This window comes from Lutjanus erythropterus, chromosome 12 (genome assembly GCF_056507025.1).
Source record: "Lutjanus erythropterus isolate fLutEry1 chromosome 12, fLutEry1.hap2, whole genome shotgun sequence".
NCBI classification, from domain to species: domain Eukaryota; kingdom Metazoa; phylum Chordata; class Actinopteri; order Lutjaniformes; family Lutjanidae; genus Lutjanus; species Lutjanus erythropterus.
In genome coordinates, this window is record NC_139328.1 from 611,334 (window position 1) to 629,067 (window position 17,734).

At 41.6% G+C, this 17,734-nt stretch overlaps 1 protein-coding gene across 1 annotated transcript; it reads right to left on the bottom strand.

The window, feature by feature from the left end:
• Window positions 1-2,968: 2,968 nt before the first annotated feature.
• On the bottom strand, window positions 2,969-17,446 carry lamc2 (laminin, gamma 2). The gene is made up of 21 exons (XM_084732841.1): window positions 17,248-17,446; window positions 11,861-12,037; window positions 11,654-11,771; window positions 11,324-11,445; window positions 11,076-11,207; window positions 10,722-10,911; window positions 10,386-10,498; window positions 9,798-10,190; window positions 9,052-9,285; window positions 8,489-8,625; window positions 8,154-8,310; window positions 7,845-8,050; window positions 7,532-7,611; window positions 7,293-7,430; window positions 6,174-6,318; window positions 5,916-6,065; window positions 5,082-5,196; window positions 4,803-4,999; window positions 4,260-4,418; window positions 3,835-3,934; window positions 2,969-3,715 (listed from the first exon to the last, which is right to left on the bottom strand). The coding sequence occupies exons 1-21, from the start codon at window positions 17,321-17,323 to the stop codon at window positions 3,462-3,464; spliced, it is 3,393 nt and encodes a 1,130-aa protein (XP_084588967.1). The 5' UTR covers window positions 17,324-17,446; the 3' UTR covers window positions 2,969-3,461.
• Window positions 17,447-17,734: the final 288 nt, after the last annotated feature.

The following is a 17,734-nucleotide window of genomic DNA, read 5'->3' on the forward strand; positions in this document are numbered from 1 at the left end:
GGTGACAGGTGGGCGGCGTTGTTGTGGAGTGTGTACGGTTGTTTTTTTCTTCTTCATGTGCTCCTGTTAGTTCCTCATAGACTGCATGCTTAGACAGTTTGGTTCTGGCATGAACGTTTATCACTCGGTAGAATATGATCTGTTGTGAATGTGTTTACAAAAAAAAAGAAACAACACAAAAAGTGAAATATATAAATATGAATATAACATCCGGTCCATTTTCTATCCGCTCTGTAACTGTACAGATCTCATCAGCGTCTGAAGGACATCTGTTTGCAATGATTTGTACATTTATTCCTGTGTGTGTGTGTGTGTGTGTGTGTGTGTGTGTGTGTGTGTGTGTGTGTGTGTGTTAGGTCACTTTCAGTTGTACCATGTTGCTGTAAATGAACCTTGTTTTCTGTATGAATCTGCCTTTTGTTGCTCTGACTTCTTCTTTTGATTGTAAACTGTGATGCACTCTTAAAAATGACGTGTCATTTTTATTGTGTGTGTGTGTGTGTGTGTGTGTGTGTGTGTGTGTGTGTGTGTGTGTGTGTGTGTGTGTGTGTGTGTGTGTGTGTGTGTGTGTTCACAGATCAGGACATAAAGTAATAATTTAATGTTATTAATAGTTAAACAACATTTATGCAGCTGACTGACTGATGACCTGACAGCAAAAGAAAGATAAAAACTAAGTTTTATTTATTTATTTAAAAATTTTCATTTTCACTGCAGAGTTTTTTTTTTTACATTCTCATCCAACACTACTGATCTTAAAATAAAAAAACAGTTTTGTTCTCAGTTACAAAGGTTCAAAAATGCATCGCATTAAAATTAATCAGTCGTGTCATATTTTATCAGAAAAGGTTTGATGACATCATCTTGGACTTTTAGAAACACTGATCAATACTTCTTGTCATTTAATGAATCAGACAACTGATCAAATAGTGGAAAAATTATTGCCAGATTGATCACTAATTATAGGTTCTGCCTTTTGCTTTGGTTTGACCCAATATTTTTTGGTTCGCTGTGCAAAGGCAGAATACAGGAACTTCCAAAAAAGGTCAAAGGTCAAATCAGAGGTCAGGATTAATATGTAGAAACAATAACCTGATATAAAGATATAAAACTGACACATATACAATTATCTGTCTGCAACAACAAGAAAACTTTACAGTCATTTTTCTCAGAGAAGTTCCTGCCCGTTTCCTCTGTAGGTCAGAGGTGGAGGACGGCAGGAACTACAAAGCTTCATAAGCTGTGTTTCATCCAAATGTTTCACAGTTTTTAAACCAAATATTGAGTAAAAAGCAAATATGATCGAAAGCTTGTTTCCATTATTAAGAGTGTGTTCATTGAGATGAGCAGCAGGTGGCGCCAGTTCAGCATGGAGTGATTATGAATGTGTTATAGAGCCCTGAGGAAACAGCTGATCAGTGTTCAATAAATCCATCTACCATTAAGAGAATGAACTAGAATAAAGACAAACTTACCTCAAGAGAACATAAAAAGTTTTTGTGAAATTGAGAAGTTTTGTTTTAATTTTGCTTTTTCCATCAACCTTTCCTCATGTGATACTTAAAAATGAATAAAAACATGTTGATGGAAAGTAAACATGAGATGCAGGAAGTCGTGGCCGAAGGACAGAACAGAAAACACTTTCATTTTATTTCTACATTTTAAGATGATCTGACAAAGTTTTCTCCTGATGACAAATCTGTTTCTTCAGGTCTGACACCATCTCATGTCTATGTTTTTTATCCATTTCATCCTTATAATAGTATAATTATAATTTCATATTATTCCTAACTTTTTACATACTATTTTTTGAGGGTTTATTTTGACAGGATTTGGTGCCTCATACAGAAATACATACAGAACTTCTTCTGAAAGAGCTGAGACGCTGTGTGAAACTTTAATAAAAACAAAATGTTGCCACTTGCAAAATATTTTGACCAAAATTCAGTTGAATACAGTAAAAAAAAACAAGATATTTATTTATTTGTAAATACAGTCATTCTGTTGGTCTAAATTCTCTGATTTCAATTTCTTAAATGTGAATATTTTCTGGTTTCTTTCCTCGTCTCTGACAGTAAACTGATGATCTTTGAGTCGTGGACAAAACGGGACATTTGAGGACGTCGTCTTGGACTTTGATCAACATTTTATGGAGCAAATAACTGATCAGCTCCACATGTTTAATTTGATTTAATGACAGGATTGATTTTCCACTTTTTCCACAGTCACTCACTTATTGACTATCTGGCAATAATTTTTCCACTAATCGATCAGTTGTTTGGTCCATAAAAGAAAATGTCAGAAAGAAAGAAAGAAAGAAAAAAATTACAAAAACAATAAGGTTTATTGGTTTGAACATTAAATATCTTGTCTTTGTGATGAATTCAACTGAATATAGTGTTGTGGTGGACTCAGGAAAAGGGTTGGACCCAAACGCAGACAACGCAGGAGGCAGAGGAGAGCAGTTCAAAAACATATTTAATAAACTCAAGACCAAAAAACAAAACTTACATGCGTGAGAATCTGAAAACAGGCAGGGAGAAAAAAAAAAAGTCCATGAGTCAAAAACACTGGAAAACACTGACCGAGACGAGACGAGACGAGACGAGACGAGACGAGACGAGAGGGCGAGAGTGAAAGTGAAGAACCAACAAAGGAAAGAGGACAAGACACAGGATTAAATACACTAGGAAGGGGAAGGAAAACAAGACACAGGTGAGGGCAGTCAGACAGGTGAAAATCATTAGTGAACACAAAGGGCGGGAAAACAGAACAGAGACAGGAAGTAAAAACAGGACACACGAGGGAGGACTAGAAACTACCAAAATAAAACAGGAAATAAACCACCAAAATCCAACACCGTGACATATAGGTTTGCAAATCTTTTCATTCACAACTTTTTCACAACTTTTTTAGAATTGCGGTTGTACATAAATACGATCAAAGTGATCAATGATGAGACTAAAACTTCTTGTAAATTAGAAAACAGTGCAGCAGATTTTATTTAGAAGCAGTTACATATAAATATGTCTGCTGGTCGGCTTCGTCACCGACAGCAGAACAAACACAAACACTGAATTTAAAAAGATTTTTTTAAAAAAACAGATGTACTGTATGTACAGTTATAAATAGAATACTTTTACATCCACACACTCACATACATCACATCATTATCAGAAATATTAACACAAAGAAATAATAGAGTGGCATATAAACAGCGTCCGTCCACTCAGAAGGTCAATGGTTATTTCTTACATGTGTCGATGAAGACAAAGATGGTCATCAGTGGTACTTTTGTGCAACAGTGCAAAGGAAAATCATGTTTGATGCAAAAGAAACAATTTTATAAAGATGCTAATACTTTTTTCACAATAACATATTTATTTAGGAACACTCAGAAGTTAGTTGTATGGTGGACAAGGACCTGGCAGCAGAGACGGTGACGTGTCTCTCGGCGGTCCTCAGGCCTCCTCGATGGGCGGGCTGTTGTAGCAGCCCCTGGGGACGGCCCTCAGGATGTCCTCCAGGTTAGCGATGTCTCCCAGGATGGTGTCGATGTCCACGTTGATGCCGTTGAGCCGGCGCCTCTGAGCGGCCTCCTGCTCCTCCATGTCCCTGAGACGAGGCCGCAGCCTCCCCTCCACGTCCTTCTGAGCGTCGGCCAGATCGTCCTCCAGCTGCTTCAGACGGTCCTCATCCACGACGCCGGGCTGGTCTGAGAAGAATACAAGAGACTCATCAGTGTCTGACTCGTTCCAGGAAACAAGGAGAAAAGAAGAAAGACGACAGCACAGAGCAGCTGTTCTGTTTGATAAAGCGAAGAGTTTTACTCACTCATGTTCGCCAGCAGACTGTTGATGTCCTGCAGAGTTTTCCCCACAGCGGCTCTCGTCCGTCTGGCGTTGTCGAAAGCTGCAGCTGCTCCAGCAGCAGCCTGCAGAGGAAACATTCACATCATTAACTTAGTGCCTTTGTACATGAGTCTTACAGTGATGGAGGAAGTGTTCAGAGCCTTTACTACAGTAAAAGTACAACAAATACACTTCAAATGTTATTTAATCAACTGATCGTTTGTATTGACTCTTGGGTAGTTAAATTTATAGCATATTTTATAAACTCTTCATATGTTTTGTGTGCAAAGCTGAGGGAGTAGCAGTTAAATAATGGCATGAAAGTAAGGTGGAAGTACCTCAAAATTGTATTTAAGTACAGTACTTGAGTAAATATACTCAGTTACTATTATAATATCTATGAGTTACCTGCTCAGCGTCACCCTCCAGCCTCCCGGCAGTGTCCAGCTCCAAGTTCAGCTCTCTGGCTGCACCGTTGGCCTTTGTCCTCAGATCCATCGAGTCCTTGTTCAGTTTGGTGGCTTCGTTCAGCAGACCAGCATGAGACGGCAAAGAGCCAAACGTTCCCTGAAGACAGTAGAGAAGACACGCAGTCAGCACAGAACCGAGATCAAACACTGGAACCAAGCCAGTTTTTGTGAACAGTTAGTGTCAAAGCGCCTGCCGCAAACACAGGACCAGAGAGAACGTTTAAGTTGCGAACTCCAGAACGAGGAGGTGTTGGAAATAAACATGAGGTTTATCCAACCCAGGCCTGTATTTGGGACCCTGCTTTTATTTGAGGAAATATGGTATTCTGAATCATTTTTGTTGTATATTTGTTATTACAGTGTTGGCACTGTTGGACACACACATCTCCTCCTCAGACACCGCCTCTCATCTTGTCAAAGTCTTAATCATCTCTGGTAATTTGCTCTCCATTTTGTAAGAGTGTTGATGATGGATTCTTACCTCCAGACTGTTGACCAGGTTCTCCAGCACATTGATGGTTCCCAGCGCGCTGTCATAATTATTAGTCACGTCTCCCAGGATGGATAGTGTCTCACCGTTGTTGCTGACAGCCTGCTGGATGGTGGCGTTGATGCCAGGAAGGCGCTTGATGGCAGCGTCAGCCAGAGCTTTGCTGCTGTCGATCTGTTGATCGAACCCTGCGGAGAGGATGAGGAGTCACGTTCAGTCCAGTGCTTTTAGTTTGATTTCAGAGAAAACAGAGTCAGTCAGTGTCTCTACCTTTCAGGGTGTTCAGGGCGTCATCCAGCTCGTCCGTGTTGCTGTTGATGCGTTGCAGAGCGCCTTCGGTGTCGGCCTTGGCGACGTTGACTCTGTCCAGCAGCTTGTCAAAACCCTGCAGAGATGAACCACATCAACATTCAACTAAGACCAGACGTGGGACAGGTCTGTGTTTTTACTTCTACGGTCTGTATGAGAAAAATTAGATGATTTTTATTCTACTTATTTCTTCTTTGTGCCTCAATTTGCTGATTTGCTGTTTTTCATCAAAATTGTTCATGTTATGGTTGAACTTTGTGCCAAATAATCACATGAAGTGTCTGAAAGGACTTTATTTGTGTGTTCTTACAAATCTCATTGGCATAGTGACGACTTTGCATGTGGAGATGTGAACCCTGATATTTAAACAGCTGACATAATTGTTGTTGTAAGATTTTAGACTCAACTCTAAAACTTTTATCACTGAGTCAACAAGGATTTACAAAACCATGCAAAATGTATGTTGATTACAACTGTGGACTACAATCTTTTGTATCAAAGTCATTTTGCCCCTGAATGTGCGCACCAGAAACCCGTCTGTACCCACAGCTGGTGAGTCAGACTAGTGCTACTGTAGCTGGAAAGCAAACCGCTAACATGCTAGCTAGCACGGTAACATATTGGGCAGTCAGCCAAAATAGCTCACGAAGCTAGCTGGCTTGCCAGCTGGTCAGCTATCCCCCAGCTAGCAAGTTATCTGCTTATTTTCTAACAGGATACTAAGTTATCCAAGGTGGCAAATTCACGAAATGAACGATGTATTTAAATGTTTGGATTCCCATAATCCTTCAGTACCTGCTGGGCGATCTTCCCCTTGGCCAGCAGGTCCTCAGTGGCAGCCATGTCTCGCTGCACACTGTCCTGCAGTGCCTCAAAGCCTGAGATGTCCCCCTCCACTGCCTGCTTGAGACCGCCCAACCTGGCGAACATGGCGTCCACCCCCTCCTGAGCATGATGGGATATCAGAGAGATTAGAGACTTCACAGAATGAGAACGTACTTAATAGTAATGTTTCTTAAAGTCACGGCTCCTTGTTGTGACAGCAGCAGTTACCTTCAGGGATGATGGGATGCTTTGTTCCATGCTGGCGATGTCTTTCAGCATGCCGTCCGCCATTTTGCTCTCGTCTTTGGCCTCACTGCTCAGCCGGGTCGCCTGGTTCTCCAGACCCTTCACCTGGGCTGAAGTCTGGTCGTACCTGAACACACATGAACATCATTAGTTTAGAGTTCCCAAGCGTTTCCACGTTCCAACATTAGCTTACAGCCGGCGCCCATTTTACAAGATGCCTTTAAAAATCCAGAATCTTCTGCTTTGTTGGGTGTTTTTGTTTTAAATGATGCTGAAGTTTTGACCGTTTTAAACACTCGTCTGAGAGAACGTCGCAGCACAGAACACATCTGGGGAACTCAGCCATGACATGCAGAGTTCTTTGGGGTTTTTTGCAGCTGAGTTTTTGTCAGTTGGGTCTTTTCCTTTTCAAAAATGTGCATAAGACTGTCATAAGTCTTCGTGAACGTTTATAACTGTTGTCATTAAGTGTTATTTGGTCAGTTATGTCACTCTTAATGCAAAGTTGAAATTGTTTGAGATGTCTTTGTTATAACAACTTGACATTATCAAGTTTAAAGAAGCTGTTTAGCTTTTTGTTTACATGACATTAAACAGTCATATGTGGATGATTTTGACAGTGAGACAGTGTTATGAGTGTGTCATGAATATTTTCCTTGACCTCAAGTAAACACATTTGGACTTGTCATAAACATGTCATTAAATGTCATGAGGCCAGTAGAGTACAATACCAACTTAGCTTACAGAGTTTAGCAGATGACAGATAGCTCTTAGCTTGTTTACTTGTTGCTAAAGTAGCTTTACTGCTCTCTGCTGTTATCTGTAGCTGGCATTAGCTAGTTAGCTTTGTTAGCTGTGGAGCTTGCCACCTAATTAGTTGACAGCTCCAGCAAGAAAACCACCTTAGTACTGTACTCCCTGTCTGTTCCATCCTGGTCCAGCCAGACTCAGGTGGACGATAACAATGCTAGCATGGCCAGAGAAAGTGCTGATCGTTACTGCACATGTGCATTTCTCAGTTGAGATCAGAGGAAAGTGAGATGTCAAAATCCTGCGTTACTGCCATCATCAGATTAAGAAAAACAGACAGAAGTGACTTACATGGTCTTCAGATCTCCGATCAGCTCTTTGACTTTGTTCTCTCTGTTCATGAGATTTCGGACCAGATCCAGACTCTTCTCCGAGTCACTCAGGGCGGCGGTGGCGCTTCGCTCCACAGCATCTGCCTTTGTCTGATGTCTGCAGGACGGACAAACAGGAAATAAGACACATGCGTCTCACACAGTGTGATGGGAGCATTTATCAATTCATCAATAACTCAATAAATGATCAGGACTTACTGATCAGCCAGACTGGAAGCTGTCTGCACCAGAGAGGACAGGAAGTTTGGACCCAGCGGAGCATCTCCAAGAGGAACCTCCTAACAGGAAGGAAGAGACAAACAGGTGTATCATCATCATCACCATCATCATCATCATCATCATCATCATCATCATCATCATCACCATCATCATCATCATCATCATCATCACCACCATCGTCATCTTTGCTGTCAGTGTAGCAGATATAAAACCTGCGGCCTGCTCCTTTAAATTCTTGGACATTCTGATTATATGTTCATACGGTGACAAGTACATCGCCCTCAGGTCTTACAGCTGATCTGATGTCAGTCTTGGCTTTGTTCAGTTTGCGTTTCATCTCCTCTATCAGGGTCTGGACCTCCTCCACCTTTGTCCTGTACGTCTGCTGTAGTTGTTTGATGTCGTCAGCGGCGTGGGCGATGTTCTGGATGTCCTGACCTTCAGCCAGCTGGCTCCTGCTGATGGACGACAGACGACCCTGCAGGTTCTTCTCCGACCCTGTTGGATAGCAGAGTTGTGATGTCAGACGAGTCATTTATTCATCGTATGTTTAGTGACAGATCTCTGAGGGAAACGTTTCACCGTGACCGTGTCGTCTCACCTGCGAGCCGCTTGGCATCGTCCTGCAGATCCTCCACCAGCGTCTCTGTGGCTCTCAGCTCCGCCTCCATCTCGGCGCTGTTGGCTGGTTTCAAACCTCCGTCCACGTTTGAGAACAGTCTCTCCAGCTCCTTCAGTTTGGCAGCGTAAGCGTCCATCTGAAACACAGGTAGTTAGTTAAGAAAATAATTTACAACTGTTGTCGGTGTGGCTGAAAATGAACTGAGCTTAAATATAACAAAATCTAAAAATAAAACTCCTGTAGAAGCTTTAAATTGTCACAAAGTTTCTACATACAATCAAACAGAAAATGAAGTAGAGTCCTCTCAGCTGTACCTTTAATTTGATGGGGCTGAAACAGGCGGGACAGTTGGACCGTTGGCACCTCAGACCCTCGAAGCCCAGTCTGCACCGACAGTGACCAGAACTGTCACACTGTCTGGACTCGGAGCCCTGAACGTCACAGTCACATGCTGCTCCACAAAAAGAAGAAAGAGAGGAAAGGGTTAATAAGTTCAGCTGTTTATAGTGCTGCTATAAGAGCTGTCAAACACAAATATGGTGAAAGTGTTGGAATAACTTCATACAAACAAGCACATAAATCCATAAATCCACTGTGACGATCAGATTGAACCAAATTCATCCAAAATATTGAACCTTTTCTTCTGTTTTTTTGACTTTTACATCTAAAATGAAGCCGTCAGTGAGAATAAACAGCTAATTAACAAACATTTATTTCACGGCAACATTTCCATTTGCACAGAAATCTGAATCAGAGAAGCTGAAACTGGATGATGATTAATGGATCATTATTATTATTATTATTATTATGATTATTATGATTATTATGATTATTATTATTATTATTTCAGATTAGAAAATAACAGCAGTCATCTTACGTTTGCAGGCGTCGGTGGCTCGGCTGTGGTAGAAACCTCGCTCACAGTCCTTGCAGCTCCACCCCTTCGTGTTGTTCAGACACTTCAGACATTCACCGGTGCTGCGATCGCAACTTCCCGCCACACTCGTGTCAATGTGGCCGTTACACTGGCAGGGTCGGCAGGGCTGCTGCACGCCGGCGCCCCCTGCAGGCTCACCGTAAAAACCCTCCTGACAGACGTCACAGCGAGCACCTGAGGGGGGAAACAAGGCACAAAATTATTGATTTATTGGTTCTGGCTTTCAGTTTAGTTGTTTCCTGTTTTATTTTGAAAGAGTCTATCTTTGTTGACCTTACTTCCTTGTGTATTTCTTGTGTGTGTTTCCCTCATGTCTTTGTTAGTCATCTTTGTCCACTGCGTCCCTTCACAGGACTAACACATTTTATTTATCCTGGGTACGAAGGTTTTGTTGAAGTGTTTTGTGTATTTGTAATTCAAATTTGTGCAGAAATCTTTGAGACATGGACACTCCTATCTTTTTATGTGGCCCTCGTTTGTCTCCATATGAAAGGCTCGTCTGAGTGAAGAAACTGCGCCACCTACTGCTCATCTCCATGAACTGACTCCTTATATTTGCGTAATGGTAGTGGATGTTCATTTGCTTTTGCTGATTTTTTTGAAATGCGGTTAAAATTTGCGATACATCTGGAAGGACTCCTGACTACAGTGATTGTTGCGTGTCACTTGATAATCCTGAGACGTACCTGTGGTTCCGGTTGGACAGCGGTCACAACGAGGCTCTAGTGAGCCAACAGCCAGTGAGCAGGACACTCCATCCGGACAGGGACACTTCACACAGCTCCGAGGCTCCCAGGGGTCCCGGTAAAATCCCTCGGAGCAGCTCAGGTCTCCGGGCGTCTCATCAGCAGAGTAACAGTCTCCGGTCTGCGGGTCGCAGCTGCCTCCTCTGCAGCTGCAGGGCTGGCAGGGGCTGAACGCTCCGTCTGCAGGGGTCCTGCGGGTGAAACCAGCCGAGCATCGCTCACAGAACTCGCCCTCGTATCCTGGCGGGCAGCTGCAAGTCCGAACCCAACGGGCTGGGACACCGTCTCCACGCCGCGCTGACACCAGCTGCACGTTGTCGAGGTAACCACGTCCTGTAAAGACAACAGTTCAACCAATCAAGATCAAGATCACCCTCGAAATAGTCAGCAACAGCTGACGTCTAGAAGGAGCATCAGTGTTTCGAGTTCTCTGACAGGAGGCTGGATAAAATGAAAACAGAAAAAAATAGGAACAAAGAGAACTGAAGAAGGGAAATGTAAAAATATGGAAGTAAAAAGGAAGCTCACCATTTTCTCCAAATGTTGCACGGATCTTGATGGCGGTGAGGTTCTGTAGGAGAGTCTGGAACTGGAAGGAGGAGAGCTGAGGCCTCCATCTGCTGCCGGGCTGCTCATCCAGTCTGTTCATGAGACAGAAGATATGATTTTACACTTTACAACAATGACTGAGGCTCCAGCTGCTGTTACTGCTCCAGTCAGTAAACGTGAAAATGTGAAGATTCATACTTTGTGAATCATACATGTAAAACTGAACCACTTTGAAGCAGCAGGTGGGGGGAGTTTATCGGCGTAAGAAATACATTCTGCAGCACGTTTCAAGTTTCTGCAGGTTGACTTTCTGACCTGAAGCTGTAGCTGATCTTCTGTCCACAGGGGACGATGGATCGCAGGTCTCCCAGTGAGGCGGAGACGCGTAGACCGGCACCTTCCAGGATCACGTCATTGGTGGACGGGTGTCGGACGCCCCGGTCCAGACGCAACGAAAAGGAAAAGTTCTGACCATAACTCAGCAACTGATTCCCCAGATAAGGAGCTGAAGGAGAGGGTGAGACACACCTGGTCAAACAAGAGGAAAGGAAAGGAAAGGAAAGGAAAGGAAAGGAAAGGAAAGGAAAGGAAAGGAAAGGAAACATGAAGACAGGATGAAGAGATCAGGAGGAAAGGGAAAAAAATAAAGGAGGCGGGGTTTGTTCTCACCTGGGGCGTACAGGTAAACTGGCAGGCTGTTTTTAGAGATTACTTCCAGGTCCTGGTGTTTTGGCGACCAGCGGAAGTGAACGGCGTTGGGGGTGACGCCCTGCGCTGTCGCCGTTGTCCATCCCTGAGGACCTGAAAACACAACACATTCTGTCACCTCACACAAAATCACAAGCTTTTATTTTGAAATTGAACCCCGAAGCATTGTCAGGGGTCTTTTATTGTGAAGTGGAGGGGTGAAAGGTTACCGTCGGCGAAGGTAGAGGTGATGCTGTGGACGGAGTAACCGGACTGTGGAGAACACTGGCTGCTGTGACCGAAACAGAAACACGGGAGAGTCAAACTCCCAGCATCCTCTCTGAGCTGACGTCTGAAAAACACAACAAGCGACAAGTTAGAACCAAATATGGAAAAAACCTTTATGGTTCTAGTTAGCACCGTTATTTCTAAGAGTTTCTATCAGCACTTGAAATGTATAAAGAATATCAGCTGATATGAATCGATATCTGGATTTTTTTATCAGCCCAAAAATCAGACATCTGTCAGGTCTTAATTTTAAGAACTCTGTGTTTCTTCACCTTTGCGAGCAGCCGTTCGGTCCGATCGGCCCGTCTGGACAGCGGTCGCATTTGTCTCCTGTGATGCCTTCTTTACAGCTGCAGCGCCCCCTGCTGTCACATGTGGCACTGACAGAACCTGCAGGGAAAGAAACACATTGGTAACAAAACTGAAGCGTTTGTTTAGCTGAGAACATGTAAGGAAAGCTGTATGTCGTGGTTTCTCACCGGTGAGGTTGCAGCGGCAGGGCGTGCAGCTCAGTCCCGCCCCCTGCATGTAGAAGCCGGTCTTGCAGCGCTCGCAGTGGCGGCCCTCAGTGTTTCCCTGACAGTCGACGCAGTGCAGACCCCAGGCATCCCGAAGGCAGTACCGAGATCTCCCGTTACAGTCGCAGCGTACCATCGCTGTGGAGGACACAGAAAAAAAGTCCAGTTTATTTTGTTTAAAAGTGGAAATTTTCCCGAGGAAACATCTGAAGGTGAATCAGATCAGAGGTGACAGAAGCACAAACATTCTGTACTCAAGTACGAGTACAGATATACTCGAGTAAAAGTAGAAGTACTGATTCAACTTATTTACTGCAGTAAAAGTTAAAAAAATACAATTTCTGAAATGTCCTCAAAGTATAAAAGTAAAAAGTCAACGTCTTTGTCTGTGGTGCCTCGTTGTGTCTTTTTTGTATTGTTTTGTCTTGTTACATCTTTGTTGACCTAATACGTCTTTTGTGTCTTTTGCTTCAAGTCTTTTGCTTCTTTTTTGTCTCGTTACATTTTATGTGTCTTTGTTGTCTTGTTGTTTTGTTACGTCTTTTTCATCTTGCGATATATTTGATGTCTTGTTTCCTCTTTTGTGTCGATTTTGATGGATACAACGTGACGAAGACAAAGTTCAGATATTTATCTTCAAATGTGGAAAAGTAAATACTCAAGTAAAGAAACCTGAAAACTCTACTGAAGTACAGTAACTAAGTATTTGTACTTAGTTACTTCCCCTCTGTGATTAAAATCAGTGGGATTCGGTGGGGAGCTGTTACACAGACTGACAGAGTTTTTCTTTTCCTGGAAAGCTGCGGAGCGTCACGGATGTTTACAGAGGGTGAAGGCTGTTCTATGTTCTGTGGTTTGTTCTGAAATCCCACAGAGAACTGCACCTCCCAGTCTGAAGCCCTGCAGACAAATCCTCAGACTCCACAGAGTCCCACCCAGAGCAGACAACGCCTCGTGTGACGAGACGTCCCACAGATCATCACAGAGACATCTGATGAGAATTTTTCTGACCCGCTGCATTAAAGCGCCATTTTAAATCCTGACAGTTTCAACAGGCTGCTGCTTGTTGCTGCTGTTGGCAACGACAGGAAACTTCACACCCGCGAGCAGAGTTTAGTAGTGAGGTTACATAAAGACAGACAGGTGGAGGCAGACGTCTTTTTGGACTGAAATGGATTCATTTAGGAGGATCTGAGTGTCATATTCATCAGGCCTGGGGTCAGTTCGCCAAAACTTTTCATCTAAATCAAGTTGATCCACAGTTTGTAATCACTTTTTTTTTCTTTTGCTATTGTGGTTGACGGGATCTCGTAGGTTTTGTCCTGGTTTCTCAAAGAATTTTCAGATTAAATCGTTCTAATCCAGATACCACAGGATCAGGATTACAGAGTCTGGATCTGCAGTCTTTAGATTTTTCAGAGTCACATTTCATTAAAACAGATGTGTGAAAATGTTGGGAGGTGCTGCTGTTTGTCTTGATCAGAAGATCCTCAGTAACTCTGATCATGTTCTCCTCTGCAGTGAGGAACACTGCGTCCTGAAACTCCATGCAGGTGAGAACCACGCTGCATTTTTGGAGGAACAAAGGTGAAATTCTTGTTTTTGCACCAACACATTTTTACACAACAGCAGCTTGGAGTTTTTTTTTTTTAGTGTTTTAATTAAACATATCAGTTTGTTGGTTACTTGTTTTATTTAGAATAGAAATATAAAGAATATAAAGAAAAATAATAATGATTAAAAACATCCCATGAGCCCTGGATCCACGATGAATCCACCTTCCACCAGGATCACGATAATCCTGATTTTTAGCATCAAAACTCTGAAAATTTCCACCTTAAAGTTTTGAAATGTCCAAAAACAACATCTGATCTGGATTCTGTGGAGGGCTGGATTACCAGATCCCAGTTCTGAAGGATCAGGATCACATGTCCTGGTTTTGAAAAACCCAAATCTGAGAGTTAATCATTTTGGGATCATTCTGATCTGGATTAAAATAAAATAGTGGTGGATTCATGAGGACGTCAGCAGCCTCTCAGAGTCCCTGTGATATAAAAAACATGACAGCAGACAACATCTGTAAGAGCAGCTTCATCCTGAAACAGCTTCGTCTAAAAACTACTTTTTAAAGTTTTAATCCTGAGTTAAACGTGATTTTTAGAGGACTGTTGTACTGCTGATGTATTTAGACCAGAAAGTATTCAGAACCTTTACTGAAGTAAAAGAAGGAACACCACAGAGCTGCTCTTCAGACAAATGTAATCGAATAAAAATGTTATATATAACATGGAGATACTCAACTAAAGTTTCCTTGATTTTGTACTGAAGTACTTGAGTAAAAGTAGTTGATTACAATCCACTGCTGACCCAGACTGATGTAAGTGCTGAGAGGGTGTGTGAGGTGAGTTTGAGGTGTGTCAGCCAGTCGGGACGAAGTTCACCTGAGCTCAGTCAGCCTGTGATTCACTGTGACTCACTCTGTGATCGCAGTTAATGTTCGTCTGAGCGTCGCCGCTGGCGATGAGCTCAGCTGCTGTGGCTTTTATAAGACGGTTTCTGTGTGTCTGAGAGGATTACTCCCTGAACACTGTAAAAATATGTAATACTAATAATAATAATAGTAATAATAATAACACAGGAGGGAGCAACTGCAAACACCTGAGGAGGTTTGACCCCCGAGGAAACTCAGCCACGCCCACAAACTGTTGGTTCTTACATCACAGGCTGAGACAGAAAGTTAATGTGACAAATTTAAAAAGAAGATGGTAAACAGACAGAAACAAAGCAGCGTATGAAGAGCTACCAATAAATCAACCTGTCAAACTCAGTGGATCAGACCAGTGAAACCACTACACAACTGGTTCTTCAGTTGGTGATCAATCTGCCAATCATTTTACCACTAATCAATTCGTTTTTTTCATCAATAAAATGTCAGAAAGTGTTGTTCAAAGTCCAAGACGACGTCCTCAAATGTCTTGTTTTTGTCCACAACTCAAAGATATTCAGTTTACTGTCAAAAATCAGAAAATATTCACATTTAAGAAGCTGAAATCAGAGAATTTTTACATTTTCTGTCTTTCCAAAAACGATTCAAAGTGATTTATCGATTAATTAATTCTGTCAAATAGGTTCAAACACGTGGCGCACTTGTATTGATTATATTTATTATCAATCAATCTGTTAAATATTTTCATTATTAATCAATAACTTGTTTTGTCAACAGCCCAAAGACTTTCAGTTTATGGAAAAGTTTTGTTTGGTTCTGTCATTAAAGGTTTAAAATTCCCCAAAAATATTTTAAAAAAAGAAAACGTAACAAAACAAAAACAACGAAACAGATGAAACAAACATTAAGACCCATTTTTCAAGTCTTTCCTGTAACGATTACTTTCATTATCGATCAATCTATTGATCATTTTCTCCACTAATTGATTAGTTTTAAAAGTCAAAATGTTGAAAACTTCATGCTTTTTTCGTTTTAAATCCTTCAGTTTAAATATATTAAGATATTTATCATGATCTCCTCTCCAGATCAAGAACACCTGGATCATGTTCCCAGGTGTTTTCATCAGGACTGCAGTAAGTCGTCCCTCCCTGAGGGGGGAGGCGGCTCAGGTTCAGGCCTCGCCTCCTCCACAGGTGAGAGCAGGGCGGCGGCTGCAGCCTCACCTGCGGGCGCCGCCCTGCTTCACGGAGCAGCTGAAGTCTCGTCACAAACAACCCATTTGTGTCATTTTCATTTATTTCAACTTTAAGGTATTTTTACTCGTCTTAAGTTAAATTTTATGGGTTCGACCCTCCAAAAACTTTTTTATCATGAAACATTTTCTGCTGTTAACCTTCTATAATAAAAAATACTAATCATTATTGTTCTCTGTCATAAAACAGACAAAGCAAACAGAATTTGAAGAAATCAATACAATTGATGCAATTTGAAAATGAAAAAGATTAAAAATGAGCAGTCTATCAAACTAAACTCTTTAAAATAAGTTCATGAGTCAGATTTCAGATTAATCAATAAAGAAAATAACCGTAACAGGAAAGACTTGAAAAATAGTTTTTTTAAAATCCTCATGTTTAAGAAGCTGCAAGCAGAAAATGTGACTGAAACGATTCACGAATTATCAAAAACAACTTTTTTCTTTCATTGATTATGTAACAAATCCAACAAACAGAACCAGAGAGATCAGAATACTTCAAATATTTATTCACATTAAATCTCAGTCACAGCCTCAGAATAAATAACATTTAGAGGGTAACTTTAGTTTATGAAGGATAAAATTCAGTTTTCATCATAATCTGATGATTTTAAGAGAAGTTTGAGTTTTGAGTATAAAACAGTCTCAGCTCTGAAATATTAAATTCATTGAGGTTGATGCTGCTGAGCTCCTTCAATCTCAACATAAACACAATAAAAAGGCTGAACTTTGACTCAATATTTCAAAGTTTTGACTTAAAAAGTTTAATTTTTATTTCAAAAGTTAAAATTTGCTGGATCAGGGTCTTTCTGTGTGGAGTTTGCATGTTCTCCCCGTGTCTGCGCGGGTTCTCTCCGGGTTCTCCGGCTTCCTCCCACAGTCCAAAGACATGCATGCAGGTTAACTGGTGACTCTAAATTGTCTGTAGGTGTGAATGTGAGTGTCAGTGGTCGTCTGTCTCTGTGTGTCAGTCCTGTGATGAACTGGCGACTTGTCCAGGGTGAACCCCGCCTCTCACCCAGTGTCAGCTGGGATAGACTCCACCCCCCCGCGACCCTTACAGAATAAGCGATTACAGAAAATGAATGGATGGATGAAAAGTTAAAACTTTGAACGAGCATCTTTTAGTCTTGACTTAAACAATTATAATCTTGACTTACTGTTATATAATCATGACTGATGATGAGTATTTGATCACATTAAATCCCAGTCACAAGCTCTAAATTAATACTGTGAAGGTGAATGAAAGAGAAAAGATAAAATTCAGTTTCCCCCTTATCTTACTACATGCACTTCTCTTTCATCATAATATATAAATATAATAACATTTTTAAAAAGACAAGTTTTGGTTTACTGTCTCATTATTTTAACGTACTGTAAAAAACATAATTTTGACTCAATATTTCAAAAGTTTCAGTTTGATTTTAAAAGTTAGAACTTTGACAGAACATCTTTTAATATTGACTACAGATGTGTGTGAAGAAGAAGAAGAAGATGAAGAAGAAGAAGAAGAAGAAGAAGAAGAAGAAGAGAAGAAGAAGAAGAAGAAGAAGAAGAAGAAGAAGAGAAGAAGAAGAAGAAGAGAAGAAGAAGAAGAAGAAGAAGAAGAAGAGAAGAAGAAGAAGAAGTGTGTGGCGTTCAGGTACTTACAGTAGTATGTGTAGGTGGCCTGGACGGCAGAAAGTGCAGCCAGGAGGCTGCAGAGTGAAATCCAGCTGTTCTTCATGTCGAGTGTGAATCCTGAACAAATCAGATCCGTAACTAAAACTGATCCGACTCCTCAGAGTGTCTCCTTTTAAGTCCTCTGCTGCTGCAGGTCTGAACACGCTGCACATACTGAGACACACTTACTCACATGTGATTCACAGAGCACACACACACACACACACACAGTCAGAGGACATGACTGTGTGTGTGTGTGTGTGTGTGTGTGTGTGTGTGTGTGTGCTGGGACAGGCCGGGGCGTTGTTCTGTTCTGGACGTTTACTGGGACGTTTTTTTCATCACACAAAGACGTTTCACAGGACAGAGACGAGAGGATCAGATGGACGGACGTGAAGTGAATCCTCACTCTGTTCCACAAATGGAAAATATTATAATTCAGATTCTGATTTAGACTGATGAAGATGATGAAGAT

Coding starts and splice junctions, on each gene's coding strand:
- lamc2 (XM_084732841.1), bottom strand. CDS start 17,323: ATGAAGAACAGCTGGATTTCACTCTGCAGCCTCCTGGCTGCACTTTCT. Junction 6,319..7,292: donor ATCGGAGATCTGAAGACCAT/GTAAGTCACTTC, acceptor ATGTGTGTTCAG/GTACGACCAGACTTCAGCCC. Junction 6,066..6,173: donor GCATCCCATCATCCCTGAAG/GTAACTGCTGCT, acceptor CATCATGCTCAG/GAGGGGGTGGACGCCATGTT.